The sequence below is a fragment of the Oscarella lobularis genome, chromosome 4 (genome assembly GCF_947507565.1).
Source record: "Oscarella lobularis chromosome 4, ooOscLobu1.1, whole genome shotgun sequence".
NCBI classification, from domain to species: domain Eukaryota; kingdom Metazoa; phylum Porifera; class Homoscleromorpha; order Homosclerophorida; family Oscarellidae; genus Oscarella; species Oscarella lobularis.
Window position 1 is genome coordinate 716,693 of NC_089178.1, and position 16,637 is coordinate 733,329.

At 51.2% G+C, this 16,637-nt stretch overlaps 4 protein-coding genes across 4 annotated transcripts; 3 read left to right on the top strand and 1 right to left on the bottom strand.

Annotated features, from left to right (window-relative positions):
• The first annotated feature begins 169 nt into the window (after positions 1-169).
• LOC136186476 (mitochondrial thiamine pyrophosphate carrier-like) lies at positions 170-2,060 on the top strand. The gene is made up of 9 exons (XM_065973834.1): positions 170-341; positions 397-516; positions 568-637; positions 825-928; positions 977-1,046; positions 1,094-1,200; positions 1,253-1,345; positions 1,399-1,536; positions 1,584-2,060. Exons 1-9 carry the CDS (start codon positions 204-206, stop codon positions 1,674-1,676), a joined length of 933 nt encoding a protein of 310 aa, XP_065829906.1. The 5' UTR covers positions 170-203; the 3' UTR covers positions 1,677-2,060.
• Positions 1,811-6,369, bottom strand: LOC136186442 (DNA topoisomerase 2-binding protein 1-like). Its single transcript, XM_065973788.1, has 3 exons — positions 3,854-6,369; positions 2,377-3,684; positions 1,811-2,323 (listed from the first exon to the last, which is right to left on the bottom strand). The coding sequence occupies exons 1-3, from the start codon at positions 5,840-5,842 to the stop codon at positions 1,916-1,918; spliced, it is 3,705 nt and encodes a 1,234-aa protein (XP_065829860.1). The 5' UTR covers positions 5,843-6,369; the 3' UTR covers positions 1,811-1,915.
• LOC136186435 (neurogenic locus notch homolog protein 1-like) lies at positions 6,014-15,579 on the top strand. The gene is made up of 20 exons (XM_065973781.1): positions 6,014-6,032; positions 6,095-6,200; positions 6,612-6,681; positions 6,905-7,515; positions 7,580-8,410; positions 8,461-8,574; positions 8,634-9,308; positions 9,466-10,093; positions 10,149-10,351; positions 10,404-11,947; positions 12,002-12,202; positions 12,257-12,381; positions 12,432-12,483; positions 12,541-12,619; positions 12,676-12,898; positions 12,957-13,409; positions 13,463-13,586; positions 13,636-13,789; positions 13,848-13,945; positions 13,997-15,579. Exons 2-20 carry the CDS (start codon positions 6,131-6,133, stop codon positions 15,359-15,361), a joined length of 7,620 nt encoding a protein of 2,539 aa, XP_065829853.1. The 5' UTR covers positions 6,014-6,032; positions 6,095-6,130; the 3' UTR covers positions 15,362-15,579.
• Positions 15,580-15,660: 81 nt separating this feature from the next.
• LOC136186484 (vesicle-trafficking protein SEC22b-like) lies at positions 15,661-16,637 on the top strand. The gene is made up of 5 exons (XM_065973845.1): positions 15,661-15,760; positions 15,821-15,930; positions 15,985-16,145; positions 16,195-16,341; positions 16,395-16,637. Exons 1-5 carry the CDS (start codon positions 15,686-15,688, stop codon positions 16,547-16,549), a joined length of 648 nt encoding a protein of 215 aa, XP_065829917.1. The 5' UTR covers positions 15,661-15,685; the 3' UTR covers positions 16,550-16,637.

The following is a 16,637-nucleotide window of genomic DNA, read 5'->3' on the forward strand; positions in this document are numbered from 1 at the left end:
GATTGAGCAGGCCGAAAATTGATTAACAATTTTTTCGCAAAAAGGTCAGCACAAGTTAAAACCTAGTGAGGCTCAAATTCTAGTTTCCTCCGTCTGTACATCTCTATATTCTGATGGCAATTGGAATTGATATGTGACGTCACGGAAACATTAACGCGCGTCTCCTTCATGCTGCAACTGTCGAGCCGATCTCTGCCGAAAACATGAGTCCGCTGTCGTCGACAGATTACGCCATAGCCGGTGCCGTCTCCGGCATTGTCACTAGAGCCTTTGTGTCGCCTTTGGACGTCCTGAAGATCCGTTTTCAACTGCAAATCGAGCCGATATCGCGAGCGAAAGATGTCAGTCTATCGTATTCCCTCTCTGCTCTCACTTTATCTTTCTCTCGAAGCGCAGTCGAAGTACCGAGGACTGTGGCACGGTCTGAAGGTGATCACGAAAGAGGAAGGCGTTCTCGCTTTGTGGAAAGGACACGTTCCTGGCCAGATGCTATCAATTATCTACGGATCCTGCCAAGTGAATTGACCATTCTTCGTTTCCCGTTAACTAGTTTATCTCTCGTTCTAGTTTGTTTCGTTCGAGTATATGACTGCTGGCCTGTCCCGCGTCTTCGTATTGAAGGAGCGTTGGAAACCAGGTTCTATATCTTGGGAGCGCGCACTTTTTTTTCTATGAGATAAGAACAGATACATGTGGCTAAGTGTGTAGGCGACAGTCACTATTCCAATACGCACCTGAGTGTAGGGGGCCCCATGCATGACATGACACTTACGCGTTCAAAGCCGTTGCGCGTGCTTTCTTGAATTGGTATTTATTTTCTCTAGTGTTGCATTTCGTGTGTGGTGGGGTGGCTGGATGCTTGGCTACTATTGCGTCTCAACCCGTTGACGTCTTGAGAACTAGAATGGTATCTCAGGGCAGAGAAAAGGTGCATAGCCTAAATCAGACACACTGGTGCACCGTTTGAGCCAAGCAGGTCTATAGACACATTTGGCATGCGAGCACTTCTATGTATAGAACGGAAGGATTTTATTCTTTCTATAGAGGTAAAAGGTTCAGTGCTTTGGTCGTAAATTTTACTCTCATCTGGCAGGCCTTGTGCCCACGTTGCTTCAAATCTTTCCGTACAGTGGATTCCAGTTTGGGTTCTACTCTTTTTTCAAAACGCTGTGGGATTATGCGTTTGGTTTGGAATCTAAGGTGAAGAGGTTTTTTGTACCTGTGGCTATTCAGCTGTAATGACGCTTTTCAGTCGTCAACGCGAAATTTTGTCTGTGGAGCTCTTTCAGGAATTTGCAGCAAATCCTTGGTTCTTCCTTTGGACATGGCCAAGAAGCGACTGCAGGTGACTAACGAACGCTTGCGGGAAAACAATTTCATTTGCTTTGAAAAAAACAGGTGCAAGGTTTCGAAGAGGCAAGACGCTCGTTTGGAGCTGTAGAAAAATACAGCAGCCTTCGTCATTGCTTTCAATCAGTTGTTGCAAACGAAGGAACCTCGGCGTTATTCAAGGGTTTTGTTCCAAGTCTAATTAAAGTAGGCTTCGTTATTCTACTTGCTGATGTCAATGGATGACTTTTCAGGCTGCTCTATCCGCTGGGCTGATCTTCTTCACGTACGAAGAATGCTGCAGCCTTCTCCGTGAATACAAAACAATGATTCCTTTTCTCCTCTGAAGATGGCAGATCCTACTTTTAACGTATATGTGCTCTTTAGCGGCCAATTGGCCTCAGGCATAAGTTGACTAGGCGGTGAGACAGTTGGACTTTTGAGGGCCGTTGCTTTAGGCAATGATTGCCTCACTTACAGAGTGAACAAACAGATTTATATGATATGATATTTTGATCATAATACGGTCTACTATATACTATAGTTATATATGTACGTACAATACTTGTATTATTAGCAGCTGCTGCTACTGATGTTCAGATTTTTTGCTTCGTTTTGATAGGCTCAACAACGAAGACGACTGCATTCCTTCCGTTCGCTTTCGAATACCAGATCGGTTCGATATGTTTCCCAGAAGAAATTCCTTCTTTTCCGCTTTCTCTCCCTGAATTAGGTAGTGCGAAATGTAATCCTGAGTCAGGCACGGTATCCCGGCTATTTGAATGCTCTGCACGTCGTCAGGTATGGACAACGCGACTTTTTGATCGACAAACGCAATAGTTGCCTGGCCCATAGTGCCGGGACTGAACGGCGTCCGACTACCAACAACCTTACCGCCGCCCGCTTCCAAAAGCCGCTTCATGCCCGCCTGTCGATTCGCGCCAACGGCAAGCAGCACTTTCCAGTCGTGAAACGCCCCGCCGCGTCCGTCCGCCTAAGAACGCACCATACGGCACGATGATATGATAAGTGACAGAGAGCGTTTACCAGCTTGATTCTCCATTTGGGTGCTGCCAAAGCGAGCTGATTTTCCGGTTCGCCGCTCACGACAACGCTGCCCCACTCGTGGTCTTCCTCTTGAACGTAGCGTCCGGCTTGGCGGCTTGCTTCGATAAACGATTTGTGAAGAATCCATTGACCGGACGCCATCATGGCGAGAAATTTTTCGCTTTGCGTCGGCCGACCGGCTATTAGGTGAGTCGCCGACGGCACGAAACAATCCGTGTCGTGAAATTTTCCGCCCAGCGACTCTATGACGGCCGCGTAGTCGTCCTTTTCGCGTCGCTGAATGCCGCTCATGAGAAAGTGCGGCACGGCGCGACGCGACTTTCGAGGGCTCACGCGAATGGGAGGAACGACTTTCGCCGGACGTCGCACGACGACGACCGGATCGGGATTGGGTGGCGACGTCGTCGTTGTCGTCGTCGTCGTCTGCAATTGCGTGCGATCCTTTTTACGGAGTCTGCTTTGTTTTCTCACGATCTCCGGCGAGCCTTCGCTCTTGTCGTCATTCGCAGTATCGACGTCATCCTCGTCGTTGATCACCACTACGTTACGTTGCTTCGTCGTCGCTTCGCTCTTTCTATCGTCGTTGCCGCTCGTTCTTCTTTTCTGTATGTGAGCTAGAAAGCGCTCGCGTTCTTCTCGTCCGGAGGGATTCTCGTACGAGACGGACGCTTTCATTAGTCCGGCCACTTTGTCTAGGTTGTCGTCGCTTCCGTTGCCGTTGCCGCTTCCGGCAGCGGCGACGTTCGACGGAACGACTCGATCGTCGCTGGTCGCCGTGGGCGGGCGAAACGAGGGTCTTCGACCCTTGGTAGCGGACATCAGTTGATCGACATGACGACGAAACTCGCTGTCGGGCGTCAGACTGAAGACGTCGTTCTCCGAGGATTTTTCTTTGGAAACGGTCGCCTGCGATATCGCATCTGCGTCCGAATCGGTTTTAGCTTTCTCGTCGTCTTCGTCGGCACGTTTTCTTGTCGTCAAAACGCTGCCTAACGCCTTTCGCGGATTGTACGTGTGCGGAAAGTGAGTCTCGTCGACGCGCGCTTCCGAGTCGCGACAGGCGTAGAGCCAATGGGGCGAAACGACGACGACGCCGCTGTTACGCGCCGCGCGAATCTCGCGACCGCCGTCTTGTAGTCGACCCTGATGAACGACGTGCGTGCACGTCGTCTCGTACGCGTAGCGATAGTCGGCGCCCAGCGACGACGCTAGATTGTGAAGCTCGACCTGTTGCTTACTCAACTTCTTCGAGACGAAGAGCACAACGCCGGAAAGGACGTTGCCCACCTGGTGGGAAAATAAAATCGTGAGTACATGGAAAAGTTGCCCGTCATTAGGTACAGTGAATTTCGTTTCGTAACGACTTCAAGTACAAGTGTCGTTATAACCCCAAATTCACTGTACCAGGGTGGCGGCTAACAACTGTACCCTGACTGATATAAGAAGCCAAGCTTACGTCTGGGACGGCATGAGTTGAGGAGGTCATAGCAGGAGGCGAATTTCGAGCTGACGCGAGAATTCCTTCGCTCTCGGACGGCGTCGCCTGCCGAAGAAAATCGGCAAGACAACCGTCGCCAACGATAAAGTCGTCTTCGGGAAGACGCTCTTTATGACGAGCGCATTCAACTGGCCAGTGAATGGTGACAGGAACGACGCCCCAGCGTCTCGTCGTGTTGTACTTCTCACCGGTGGCAGTCTTGAGGAGAAGATGCGTCGTGCGTTTCATTCGGCCGTCGTCCGTGTCCTGTCTGACCATGCAAAGCTGCATCGTACCGCCGAGCAGTTCGACGAACGTCGTCAACGCGTCGCGTTCCTCCTCGTCGAATTGACTCACGCAGAAGACGAGATGACGAAACGGTTGGAAATTCTCGGCGATGGCGACGGGACGATAGAGCGGATGGTCGTTGGGATCGATCCACCGTTTGTGCTTTATCGACATTTGCAGCCAGAACGGCGTCAGAACGAGCTGATCCGAAGAACGCGACGTGATTCCAGAATCGATGCTGACCAATAGAACGTCCGCGGCGTCCATTGACAACGAAACCGAACCTCCGTTGGAACGAATTTCGTCCTGGAGCCGAGTCGTCTCAGTGACGTCGAAAACGTGAAATAATTTTCCGGACAAAACTCCAGACGAAGTCGGCTCCAAGACGCCGTTTTCCTCTGGGTTGTCTTTTTCTTCGACGACAGTGTACTGTTTCAAAATATCGTCGTTATCTTCATCGTCGTCCGGCTGACGGGGTTTGCCCTCGCCGCCGCCTCCGCCGTCCGACTCGAAGGGCTCACTTGCGTCAACGACGTCGACTTCATAACCTCCTTCGAGCAATCGTCTTCCTGCCTTGCAACAGTCGACGATCCACTGCGGCGTAATGAAGAAAACCGAGGGAGAAAATTGAGTCTTGTCCGCTTCGTTACCCACCACGTGCGTCACTGTATCGTCGATAGTATCGATGAAGGTTCCACTGGCGTCATTCACCATCCCTCTCAGAGACCGATCCACGTCCCCTATCAACGCTATCCTACATCCGGCTAAAAAATTTGGTTTCTGTTTCTCGAGAGCTGCTCTTCTCTTCGCCTCGTCCTCGTCTTCCTTAACGGGATACTCGGTCTCCTTCAGTCGAACGCCAGCCTTTGCGGAATCCCACAACCACTGCGGCGACACGCACATCAATCCCCACTGTTGGGCATATTTGTATTTATCGCCTGACGGTCGCGCTGCTACGAGATGGCTGCATTCGTCTCGTTCTAATTCGCCGGAGTAGATGCCGCCGTTTTCCTCGATGAGCCGCTTCACGGCAATCCGATCGCCCAATCCCGTCACGCTCATCTTACAGCCGAGAAAACACGGACATCGTCGTCCCGTCATCATCGCCTCATCCGTCGACGTCACGCTTCGCTTCTGACTCTCTCTCCAGCACGCTAGCACCCAGTCTGACGTCATGATCGGGACATGCAAGGCGTCGACGGCGACACGATACTTCTCCGAGAGAACGCTGCCGGCGACGAGATGGGTCACGTCGGCGCTGACGGCGTGCGATATTTCGCCTCCCATCATAAGAACGACGTCGTAGATTCGCTCGCGTTTGTCGAGCGAGAGGCTCGTGCACGAAACGACGACGCCGCGCATTGCCTGATTGAGAACGAGTCCTTGTGACGTCGTCTCGGGTAGCGGTTTCTCGTTCGCGATGCACCAGTCGATCACTTGGGGTCCCACGACGCGACATTGGCGCTCGCGCAGCTTCGCTACCGCCGCCGACTTGACGCGCGTCGTTACGAACACGGAAGCGGGGTTGAAGGCGTCGTTTGCGATGTCGTTTTCGGAAAGAACGATCGTTTGGATGCCGAGGCGTTCTGCTTCTGCCTTGACGGATTTCTTGGAGAGAAATCCCTTTGCGGAGACCCCGATGAAGCAAAGGGTTTGCTCGTTGGTGCTTGTAGTTGTCATCGCCGCGTCGATTTCTCTTTCATCTGGTCACGTGGTTAAGGTAAATACGTAGCGCACGGTATAGTGCGCTTTCGCCATCCCTGCGCCCATCATCACCGTGAGAAAATCCATAATCGAGTTAGTTCGAACCAATAGAGGCGCGACTTCTTCATTTCACGTCGCAATCGAACGCACGCACATCAATTACAAGGTGTGTAGGCGTCGCTTGAGTCTATCCGCGACCTCGTCTCAGTACTGTGCGCGCTGTGATAGATCTGGTGTTCAGCGGAAATCTACGCTACGAAGAACATGCCTCGCAGTCGAGGCCTTCTCTTTCTCCTCGTTTACGTCCTCGCGAGGACGACGGTGTCTTATTCAGGTACGAACTAACCCAAACATAGCGCCTACCCCGAACGCGTGTGTGGCCCGTTCTCACATCTGGTCGTCGCTTCCAAAAAGAAAACGCGACGCGCATGGCTCGCCGCATAGCGTCTCTCCCTTAGGCCTCTTTAGTACGTTCGCAAAAAGGCCTGCGTTTAATTTTCTAATAGTCCCACTGTCTCTAAGCGATTAGGAGACAGCGGCGAAGTAATAGCGCTTATCCCGCACGTTTATCGCTCGATTTTTTTCGATGTTGTTCGGCTCGTTCGCACGTATGGTGTCAAAAAAAGCCGAGGCCACCCACTTCAAGCCGTCTCGGCTCTCCCCACGCGTTTCCCTATCTCGCTCGTCGTTCGCTCGCTCTTCGAGCATGATACGAAACAGACTGTACATAAATCTTTCCTTGTAGCCAATTGCACGCGGACGAAATGCCTCAACGGCGGAACGTGCGAAGTCGTCGGCGCGAGCGAGCGTTGCAGGTGAGTGACAAAACAAAACATACGCGTAATCGACCTTTGCGGAGAAAAGAATCGGCCTTTCACCGCAATCGCGTCCATCGCAAGGCTTCTCTCGCGCGATCACGACTAGAGGATTCCCATCCGATCGATCTTTTCCCAGACGAACCGGAATCCGCTCTCTATTGACACAGACTCTCTCACGCACACGCGACAAACGCCAATTAGGGTTTCAAATTCTTTCTAGATGCTCGCCCTCGTTTACGGGCGCAACGTGCGACGTGCCCGTCGCCGATCCGTGCGCTTCGAATCCGTGTCGAAGCGCCAACGCGACCTGTCTCTCAGTCGATCATCGAAGCTACTACTGTTTATGCGAACCGTACGCCGTCGACGTCGAGTGCGACTTCAACCGGCAACCGTGCACGGCGCCGAATAGTCGATGCGAGAACGGCGGCGCGTGCGACGTCGCGACCGGTTTGTGCGCTTGTCCGAAGGGCTTCAAGGGTCACCAGTGCGCCGTGGCGTCGAGCGAAATCGATCATTGCGCCAGTTCGCCGTGCCATCACGGCGGCGTGTGCCGATCGCACGGCAACGATTCGACGTTCGGATGCGTCTGTCTCGAAGGCTACAACGGCACGCGATGTCAAACGGAGATCGACGAGTGTTCGCTCGTGCCGCCGCGTTGCATGAACGGCGCGACGTGCACGAATACGATCGGCGGATTTTTGTGCAATTGCACTGACGATTATCGCGGTCGATTGTGCGACAAACACAAGCGTCCGTGCCAATCGTCGCCCTGTCAGAACGGCGGCACGTGTTCGGTCGTCAACGACGACGCCGAGTGCCTGTGTCCGTCAGGTGAGAAGAAAGTTGACCGCGAGGGCAGTTCGAAGGATTCATCGTCTATATTTTCTATTTTTAGGTTTTACTGGTGATTTTTGCGAAACGATGATCGACTATTGCGCGAGCGAGCCCTGCGCTAACGGTGGCGTCTGCGCGCCTTCGGTGGATAGGTTCACGTGCACGTGCCCGCCGACGCTGACCGGTCGCCTGTGCGACTTGAACGTGGACGAGTGTTCCGGCGACAATAATCCGTGTCTCAACGGCGGCAGATGTCGCGACGTATTTAACGGGTTCCAATGTCGGTGCGAGGGAACGGGTTTTGTGGGCGAACGGTGCGAAGAGGATTACGACGACTGTCAGGTCAATGCGTGCAAGAACAACGGTACGTGCATCGACGAAATATTGTCGTTCAAGTGCCTCTGCCCCTTTGGCTTTACGGGGGCCTTTTGCGATGTCATAAATCTGTGCGACTACGCTAACGAATCTCTCTGTCTCAACGGTGGCACTTGTCGAATGGACATTATCAATCAGGAATTGCAATGCCACTGCCCTCGACAGTTTCAGGGACGAAACTGCAGTGAAGACGTGGACGAGTGTGCCTACGGAAAGTCGTGCGCCAATGGGGGTACGTGCGTCAATACGTTCGGTTCGTATCGATGCCAGTGCGTGCCTGGATTTACGGGAATCGACTGCGACGTGCCGATCGATGACTGTCGCTCGAATCCGTGTCTCAACGGAGGGTCTTGCATCGACGGACATATGAACTATACCTGTCATTGTTTGAACGGATTTTCGGGCGATCAGTGCGAGACAAACATCGACGATTGCAGCCTATTGCCGTGTTTACACAACGGGGTTTGTCGAGACGGTATTGGGACTTTCACTTGCGACTGTCAACCCGGATACACGGGTAAGTAGTATCCTGTTTTACTCTTGTGCTTTGATTTTGAGAATTCTTAGGGTCATTGTGTGACGTGGAGATTGACGAATGTGCGTCAATGCCCTGCATGAACGGCGGCTCTTGCAAGGACAACATAGCAGGCTTTGAGTGCACCTGTTCTCTTGGGTTTACCGGTGAGCAGGAACGTAGAAATTGATTCAGTACTCATAACACTGCGTATTCTTGTGTCTAGGACTCTATTGTGAGACGAACATTGATGATTGCGTTGCGAGGCCGTGCGATAGAGGCAATTGTGTCGACGGTATCAACTCTTTCACCTGTGACTGCGAGCCTGGCTTCAATGGTACTCTGTGCGATGTGAACATCGATGAGTGCACGCCAAATCCTTGTAATAATCAAACGTGTATTGACTTGACGAATGCCTACAAGTGTCAGTGCCATCCTGGCTATGCGGCACCTAACTGTGCAGAAATCAACGAATGTCTTCTGAATCCGTGCAAGAACGGGGGAACGTGCCACGACCTAGTCAATTCATTTCGCTGCAATTGCCCAAGAGGATTCACGGGTTCGACGTGCAACGTGGATATCGACGAATGCGCTTCAAATCCCTGCATGTTCAACGGCACCTGCTTGGACAGAACGGACGGCTACACCTGCTATTGCGCAAACGGTTTCATCGGAGATCACTGTCAGATCGACGTCGACGACTGCCTGGTGCATCCTTGCAAGAACAACGCAACGTGTCAAGATCAAGTAGCGGGCGTGCTCTGCATTTGCCCGCCCGGCTACACCGGCCACGATTGTAGCATCGACGTCGACGAATGCGCGAGCGAGCCGTGCTTGAATGGAGCGACGTGCGCGGACGTCGTGTCAGGGTTCGAGTGCCAATGCAGTCGTGGTTATTCAGGTAAGCAGCCCTTTCAAGTGCGCGTCTAAATGGTCCGTTACATTAATTCAAAAAATGCTTTTGCAAGTCATGAGGACTAAGGTTCCTCGTTGAATATTTTAATTGCTCTCTCTCTCCTAAACGTTTCCGGTGTTGTTTTTTAATGACGGCCTTTTAGGAAAACTATGTGATCAAGATATTGACGAATGCGCGTCGTTTCCGTGTCGCAACGGAGGCACGTGCGTGGAGACGGTGGTCGGTTCGTTTAGCTGTAGTTGTCCGTACAATTACACTGGCGGAATGTGCGAAACTCCTTACGATCCGTGTCAAACGGCAACGTGCCGGAACGGAGGCAGCTGCGCTTTGAATGCCTCTTCGCCTGTTGCATATTCAACGTACTGCGTGTGCCCGAAGGGCTTCAAAGGAGATGAGTGTGAAGCTGACGTGGATGAATGCAAAGACAGGCCTTGTCTGAATGGCGGTACGTGCAGCAACACAAACGGAGCGTTCTATTGCACCTGCGCGACGGGATACACGGGAAAATTGTGCGAGACAGACATCGACGAATGCCAACTGGCGCCGTGCCAGAACGGAGGAACTGGAGTGGACGGAATCAATCGATGCATTTGTACCTGTCCTTTGGGGTACACGGGCGCCGACTGTAGCGTCGACGTAGACGAGTGCTCATCAAATCCGTGCCAGAATCGGGGGCGTTGTGATGACCTGTTGAATGGCTACAGATGCACGTGTCCGCCTGGCTTCTCAGGAAACATTTGTGAAACAAACGTCGACGAATGTGCCAGCAAGTAAGTTCGTCTGTCTGTAAAGGAGATTGGGGCAGCGCTAATGTTTTTCATCTAGCCCTTGTTTGAATGGCGGCTCGTGCGTGGATGGCGCTAATGGGTTCGCGTGCAGCTGTCCGAAATCTCACGTTGGCTACCAGTGCGAATTGGACGCGAATCCCTGTCAGACGTCGCCGTGCAAGAACGGGGCTACTTGCGTCAACACGAAGAGCAATGGATCATCTGTTGACTTTGTGTGCGTGTGCGTCGATGGATATGAAGGTAAAGAATTGGCTTGATGCTATTGTTGGGTCAAACGTATCTCGCTCTCCAGGTAACCTATGTGATGTCGATAGGGACGACTGCCTGTCGTCGTTTTGCTCAAACAATTCGACTTGCATTGACGAATTGGACTCGTATTCATGTCATTGCAGTGCGGGATACACAGGTATATACTGCGACGTCAACGTCGACGAGTGTGCGTCACAGCCATGCCAGCACAACGGAATTTGCACTGATGGTCGCGGTGATTATCAGTGCGATTGTACGCGCGGTTTCAGTGGACGCAATTGCGAGATAGACGTGAACGAGTGCGATGCCAATCCTTGCCGCAATAACGCGACCTGCATCGATCGTCCGGGCTTCGCCGAGTGCTCGTGCGAACTCGGATTCACGGGCGTCTTGTGCGACGTAGACGTGGACGACTGCACAGCGAATCGATGCCAGAACGGGGCAACCTGTCGCGATCGCATCAATGCCTACAGCTGCGATTGTGCGAACGGCTACACGGGCTTGTACTGTGAAACTGATATCGACGAGTGTTTTCCGTTGCCGTGCCGGAACGGAGGAACTTGCGTTGACCGAGTGGGTTCATTTTCCTGCTCTTGCCTACCGGGATATACTGGAGTACAATGCGAAAGCGATGCAGACGAATGCCTCTCAGCACCGTGCCACAACAACGGACTTTGTATCGACCAGTTGCAGGGCTACACGTGCAAATGTCAAAGTGGATTCACCGGAACCATTTGTGAGACCGATATCGATGACTGCATTGGGATTGATTGCTTTAACGGAGGAACGTGCGTGGATGGAGTGAACTCGTTTTCGTGCCAATGTCCCACTGGCTACACGCATACGCCTAGCGATGCTCGATGCGTCGCCAGCATCAACGAATGCCTACATCAGCCGTGTGGCGCGAATGGGACGTGCATCAATACACCCAGATCCTATGAATGTCAGTGCAACATCGGCTTTACTGGAAGACACTGCGATATTCTCGTTGACTATTGCTCGTTGAAGCCATGCCAGAATGGGGCTGTTTGCGTGAAATCGCTTATGGGCTACAGCTGCCATTGCCGCGCAGGATACACGGGGTTGGACTGCGAGACGGACGTTGACGATTGTGCCTCGTCGCCGTGTCAAAACGGAGCAACGTGTCGTGACCACGTGAACGCGTACTCGTGCGCGTGTGTGCCCGGCTTTTTCGGCGTTCAGTGCGAGACGAACGTCGATGAGTGCGCCACATTTCCGTGTCAAAATGGAGGAGCGTGCGAGGATGGTATTGATGCGTTCACTTGTAAATGCTTGACTGGATACACCGGTGCCAACTGCAGCGAGAACATCAACGAGTGCCTAGGGAATCCGTGCGATAACGGTGGCACGTGCGAAGACGCACCGGGCAGTTTTACGTGCATCTGTCTTGCGGGATTTACTGGCTCGACCTGCCAGGTGAACATCGATGACTGTGCCACGTATCCGTGTCTAAATGGAGGAACGTGCGTGGATGATATTGATGGCTTCATGTGTGAGTGTCCAAAGGGATACAGCGGCCGGACCTGTACCGACTACTGTCCGTGTGAGAACGACGGCAAATGTGATGTAAGTCTTGTTTTTTTGTGTTTTGTGTGTCTACGTTTTCGTTCTCTGTTGCAGAGTGAATGTGACGTTGACAGTTGTGGATATGATGGAGGCGATTGCCAGCTTAAAGAAAGCAGCGAAAAAGAGTCAAGCTGTCCGGCGGACTGTGAACAAGTCGTGACGGAGGGAACTTGCATTGGGAGATGTTACTCAGACATCTGCTCTGCGGATTTGATTGACTGTCGGCGTTCAGATGGCCATTCTTGCGATGTGACGGTAATTTAGACCCAGGCAGTCTTTTGGGCTTATGCGATATGAAATTACCTTTAGACAAGCGGAGAAGTAGTCATGGTTTTGACATCCAGTCATTTTAATCTTACCATGTTTATTGACCGCATCAATGCTTACCTGAAAGGAAGTATTCGCGTTGAAGCTGATGCCACGGATGGTTCGAGGTGCGTGCATGCCGTGAAACGAATAATATTAATAATTATTTTTATTTTAGAATTACAGTCACTTTTATTGTTTTGGGCAGTTGCTTCAAAAGCGCCGAAGAGGCAAGCTTTTAAATCTGAGGTGCCTGCAACGATTTTTAGACTCCTTTCTATTATTAGGTTGTGGATTTCATAAAGTTTCTCAACTCCAACGGGAGGTTGGCAGTGGGAGCTCGAGTTGAGGACGTCTATTCCAAAGGTAAGAAGCAAATTTGTGCAGTAAAACTCAAACTCAGTAATGTATTTCACTTCCAGACGAAGGAGGCAGCTCAACGTGGTATTTTATTGTCATCGCTATTCTCGTGCTTTTAGCACTGGCCGCAATTGCGGTTTTCGCCATCGTCAGGAAGAGAAGAAGAATTGCCAAGGCAACGTGGAATGTACCCACGTACTCAGACCGCGAGGCACCAGTCGGAGAAGAGCAAGGGGAAGACGCCACCGGAGCCTCTTCAGTGGTTTTGGTATCAGCAGTCAATAAGTAAGATTTATCAATTTGATTCTTCTGCTTAGCGCACTTACTGTTCTCACTTTTCTAGACGAGGCAATGAAATAGAAATGAAAGATTTATCTGGCTCGGCGGCGCAGGGACCGAAGCCTGATGCTACAGCCGCAGCACAACCAAATGACGAATACTTCTACCGTCCAAATGGCGACGTAGAGGAGCACAGATTCGAATACGAAGGCGATGAACCACCGGAAATGACTCCCCTCCACCTCTATGCCATGCTCCCAAGAGGGGACCCTCCGCCCTCCGTGAAGCGAGAAGACATCAACAAGAGAGCCGAGTACGATGGATTAACCCCGCTCATGGTCGGATCCATGTTGGGCGGCTATCGAGATGACGTGCAAGCGGGTCTTGTGAAGAGGCCGCTAGGATACGACGAGCGCAAGGAGAAGCCAAATTTTGTTAAGGAATTGATAGATATGGGCGCGGATTTATCTTTGACGAGGGGTGGCACGTTGGAAACCCCGCTTCATCTTGCGGCGAAGTGAGTTGGAAATGGTATGTGAAATCGTTATATTTTGACGATTTTGTTTTTAGGTTCGGGCACGGGAAGGCGTCTTTGTGGCTCATGAAAAGAGGAGCGGACTTGAACGCTCGAGATGCCACTGGGAGAACTCCTCTAATAACGGCCGTTGCTGCTGGAAACTTTCACATTGTTGACGTAGGAAAATTCGCTTTTTTCTTGGATGTTCTCTTATGTTTTGTTGCAGTTTCTTCTGGATAAATCCGGAACAGAGATAGATGCGCAGGACGACAGCGGTCGCTCGTCGATGATGGTGGCTGTGAGCTATGAAATGGATGAAATCTTGGATTCGCTGCTTGCCAGCGACAAGAACGCGAAACTTGGCCTTGTTGACAAAGAAGGTAAGTAACTGTCTTTTTTGAAATCGCGTAAAAAAGCTAAGTAAATTTTGATCTGTAGGAAAGTCTGCGCTTCACTACGGAGCATCCGTTGATAATTTTCGTGCAGTTGAGAAGCTTCTCAGGCATGGCGCCCAAAAAGACGCTCAGGACCATTTGGTAGGTGATATCTTTTTTAAAAAAAAATTATTTCTCATGCTTGCTGCTTAGGGTCAAACGGCGCTCTTCGTAGCTGCAGACCACGGTTCAGCAAATTCGGTGAGAATCTTGATAGAAAACTACGCCAGTCGCAACATCCAAGACGGCATGGATCGTTCACCAATTGATGTCGCCAGAGAAAGAGGCTATCATGACATCGTGGCAATACTTGACGATTGGACAATGAATCCAACTCCGCCTATGCTCGGGGCCAACCCCATGTCGTCGTCGTCGTCACCTTCCGTCCAGTCGCCGAAAGGAAGTTCGAAATCTTCGGAGACGCGATCGCCAAGCAGCGCTCAGCGTCATCCACAGCATGCGAGAGTGCAGCCGAAAATGCTCTACAATGGCCAGCATCCTCCACCATTTGCTCCTTCTCCGCTTCTTCACGACTTAGGTGGCCAAGCGGCGGCAGCAGCTCACCACCATGCACTGCATCAGCAGCAGCACCAGCAGCACCAGCACCAGCAGCCGCCACTGCCACCGCCGCAGCAACAGCAACAGCAACAGCTACCGCCTTATCAGGAGCAGCCGTACATGGCCCAACATGCGCCGCTTCAACATCCGCAGTCGCAGCTGTACTACCAACCGTCTCAGCCACAGCAACCGCAGCGAAATCGTCCACCTTCTCCGCCGACTCTCAGTCATTTTCCCCTTCCAGAAGAGCAGAGCGAACGAAGACGTCGCGCGGCTGGCCCGAACGGTCATCCTTTTGCCAGTGAAGCATCGCTGATGGTCGATGATGTGGAGTATAATCCGGCAAAGAGGACCTGTCTGTACCAATCTCAAGTTCCCGCAGCCGTGCCTTCTCCTCTTCGTTCCTACAAAGCTTCGCTCTCCTCTCAGCTCCCATCTGTCCCGCCTCAACCCTCTCAAGAGACAACAGTTCATGTTCCGGCAACAGTTCATCATCAGCCAACGGCAGTGCCACCGTTTACTGGTTACGCAGCTGGAAGAGGTCACTTTGAGACGGATCCTCTTGATCTCGTTCTTGAATCTTCCCTTCCGGCGTACAATCAGCAAATGCTTGAGCCAGAGTCTTATCTTCCGCAACCGGATATGCATCAACAGCAGCAGCAGCAGCAGCAGCCTCAATTGCGGAACTTCATGCAAGCTCAGGCACCTCAGGCTATTTTGACACCTCCGTATGCTTCGTATGATCCGTCTCCACCATCTGGTCCTTCGACGAACGGAGAGCTGAATTTTCAGACGCCGTCTCCTTCGAACGACTCGACGGGAAACACATCTTCTGTGCGATCGCCGGAAAATGGCTGGACCAACAGTCCTCCCCAAGCTCTTTACCAAGGTAAAGGCAAAGCCCCCCTTTTTAACACGCAGCCCCTCAAACATTACCCCGGGCAGTTGAGTTGCAACTAGATGACTTTGAGTTGAGTTGACAGTTTACATAAGTGTAGTGGCGCGTTGAAGCCTGATTCTTAAAACTTTTATTGCGATTGCTTTATTAAGAGTAGTGGGGTTGCTTTTTAGTCTCTAATTAAGACCCTACGTTTGGTGTTGAGTTTGACAGTAGATTAATGATTTAAAACGAGTGCAACTGGTAGCGAAGTAAAAAGTGTACGGTCGTGACAGATTCATTGTTTTTTGCACTGTTTCAGCGTCATTGCTTCGGCGCACAGCAAATGACTTTTCGCGGGGTATTAGCGCGCTTGCTTCCTCAATTGAATTGATATCGTAGCTGCGATGGTTTTGCTGACGTTGATCGGCCGTTCGAGAGACGGATTGCCGCTTTCTGCTTCAACGCAGGACGACGAGCAGGTAGTAGAATGTCGAGAAATTGATCTAGGCGATTAGTTTCGGTGTCATTCGCAATTGCAGGCCGATAGAAACCTCGCCGATTATCAAAACCAGGGAAAGTCGCTGCTAAAGAGACTGAAAGATCAAGCGTCGCACATGGGATCGGTTGAAAGTGGACCAATGGTCTTCCAGTAAGAAATAAGCCACTTTCTTTATCCGGGAAAGAAGATCTCTTAAAAATTTAGCTATTTGGTGGAACAGGACATATGTTATTTGGCTCTTTGCGAGCGAACGTTTTCTCGACGACTGGCATTCAGCTACTTGGAAGACATTGCAAAGGAATTTGCTCAAGAATATCTTCCTAGCGTGGCTGACGTTCGACGACCGTATGCATTTATGGAATTCGGTACTAATGAGATGGGACGTGCTGTACGGAAAACTATTTGTCGTCATAGAAACGTACATCAACAAGGCGAGAAAGTCGTATCAGGATTCGAGAGCAAGAAGACATCTAACGAAGCTGAATGACGAACTCCAGGACGTGCAAAAGATCATGGTGCAGAATATTGAAGACGTGTTGCAGAGGGGCGAAAACATATCAAGTAAGTTGGGGGAGGAGACCGAGAGGAAACAGTAGTTGTGACTCTTTTCATAGCACTTGATACAAAGGCGAGTCATTTGTCGAGTATGTCAAAGAAGTACAGGAGTGAAGCCAGGTATCTAAACTTGAGAGCTTCTCTGGCAAAAAAGGTTGCTATTGTCATTCTTCTCGTACTGTTCATATTGTTTGTGCGGTATTGGGTCTTCTGAGAAACGGAATCAGTTCCTGGTATCGTGATGTAATGCTACGGTGGCCTGGAGCGCTACAGATAAATACTTGATTACGTTAGTGACGTCA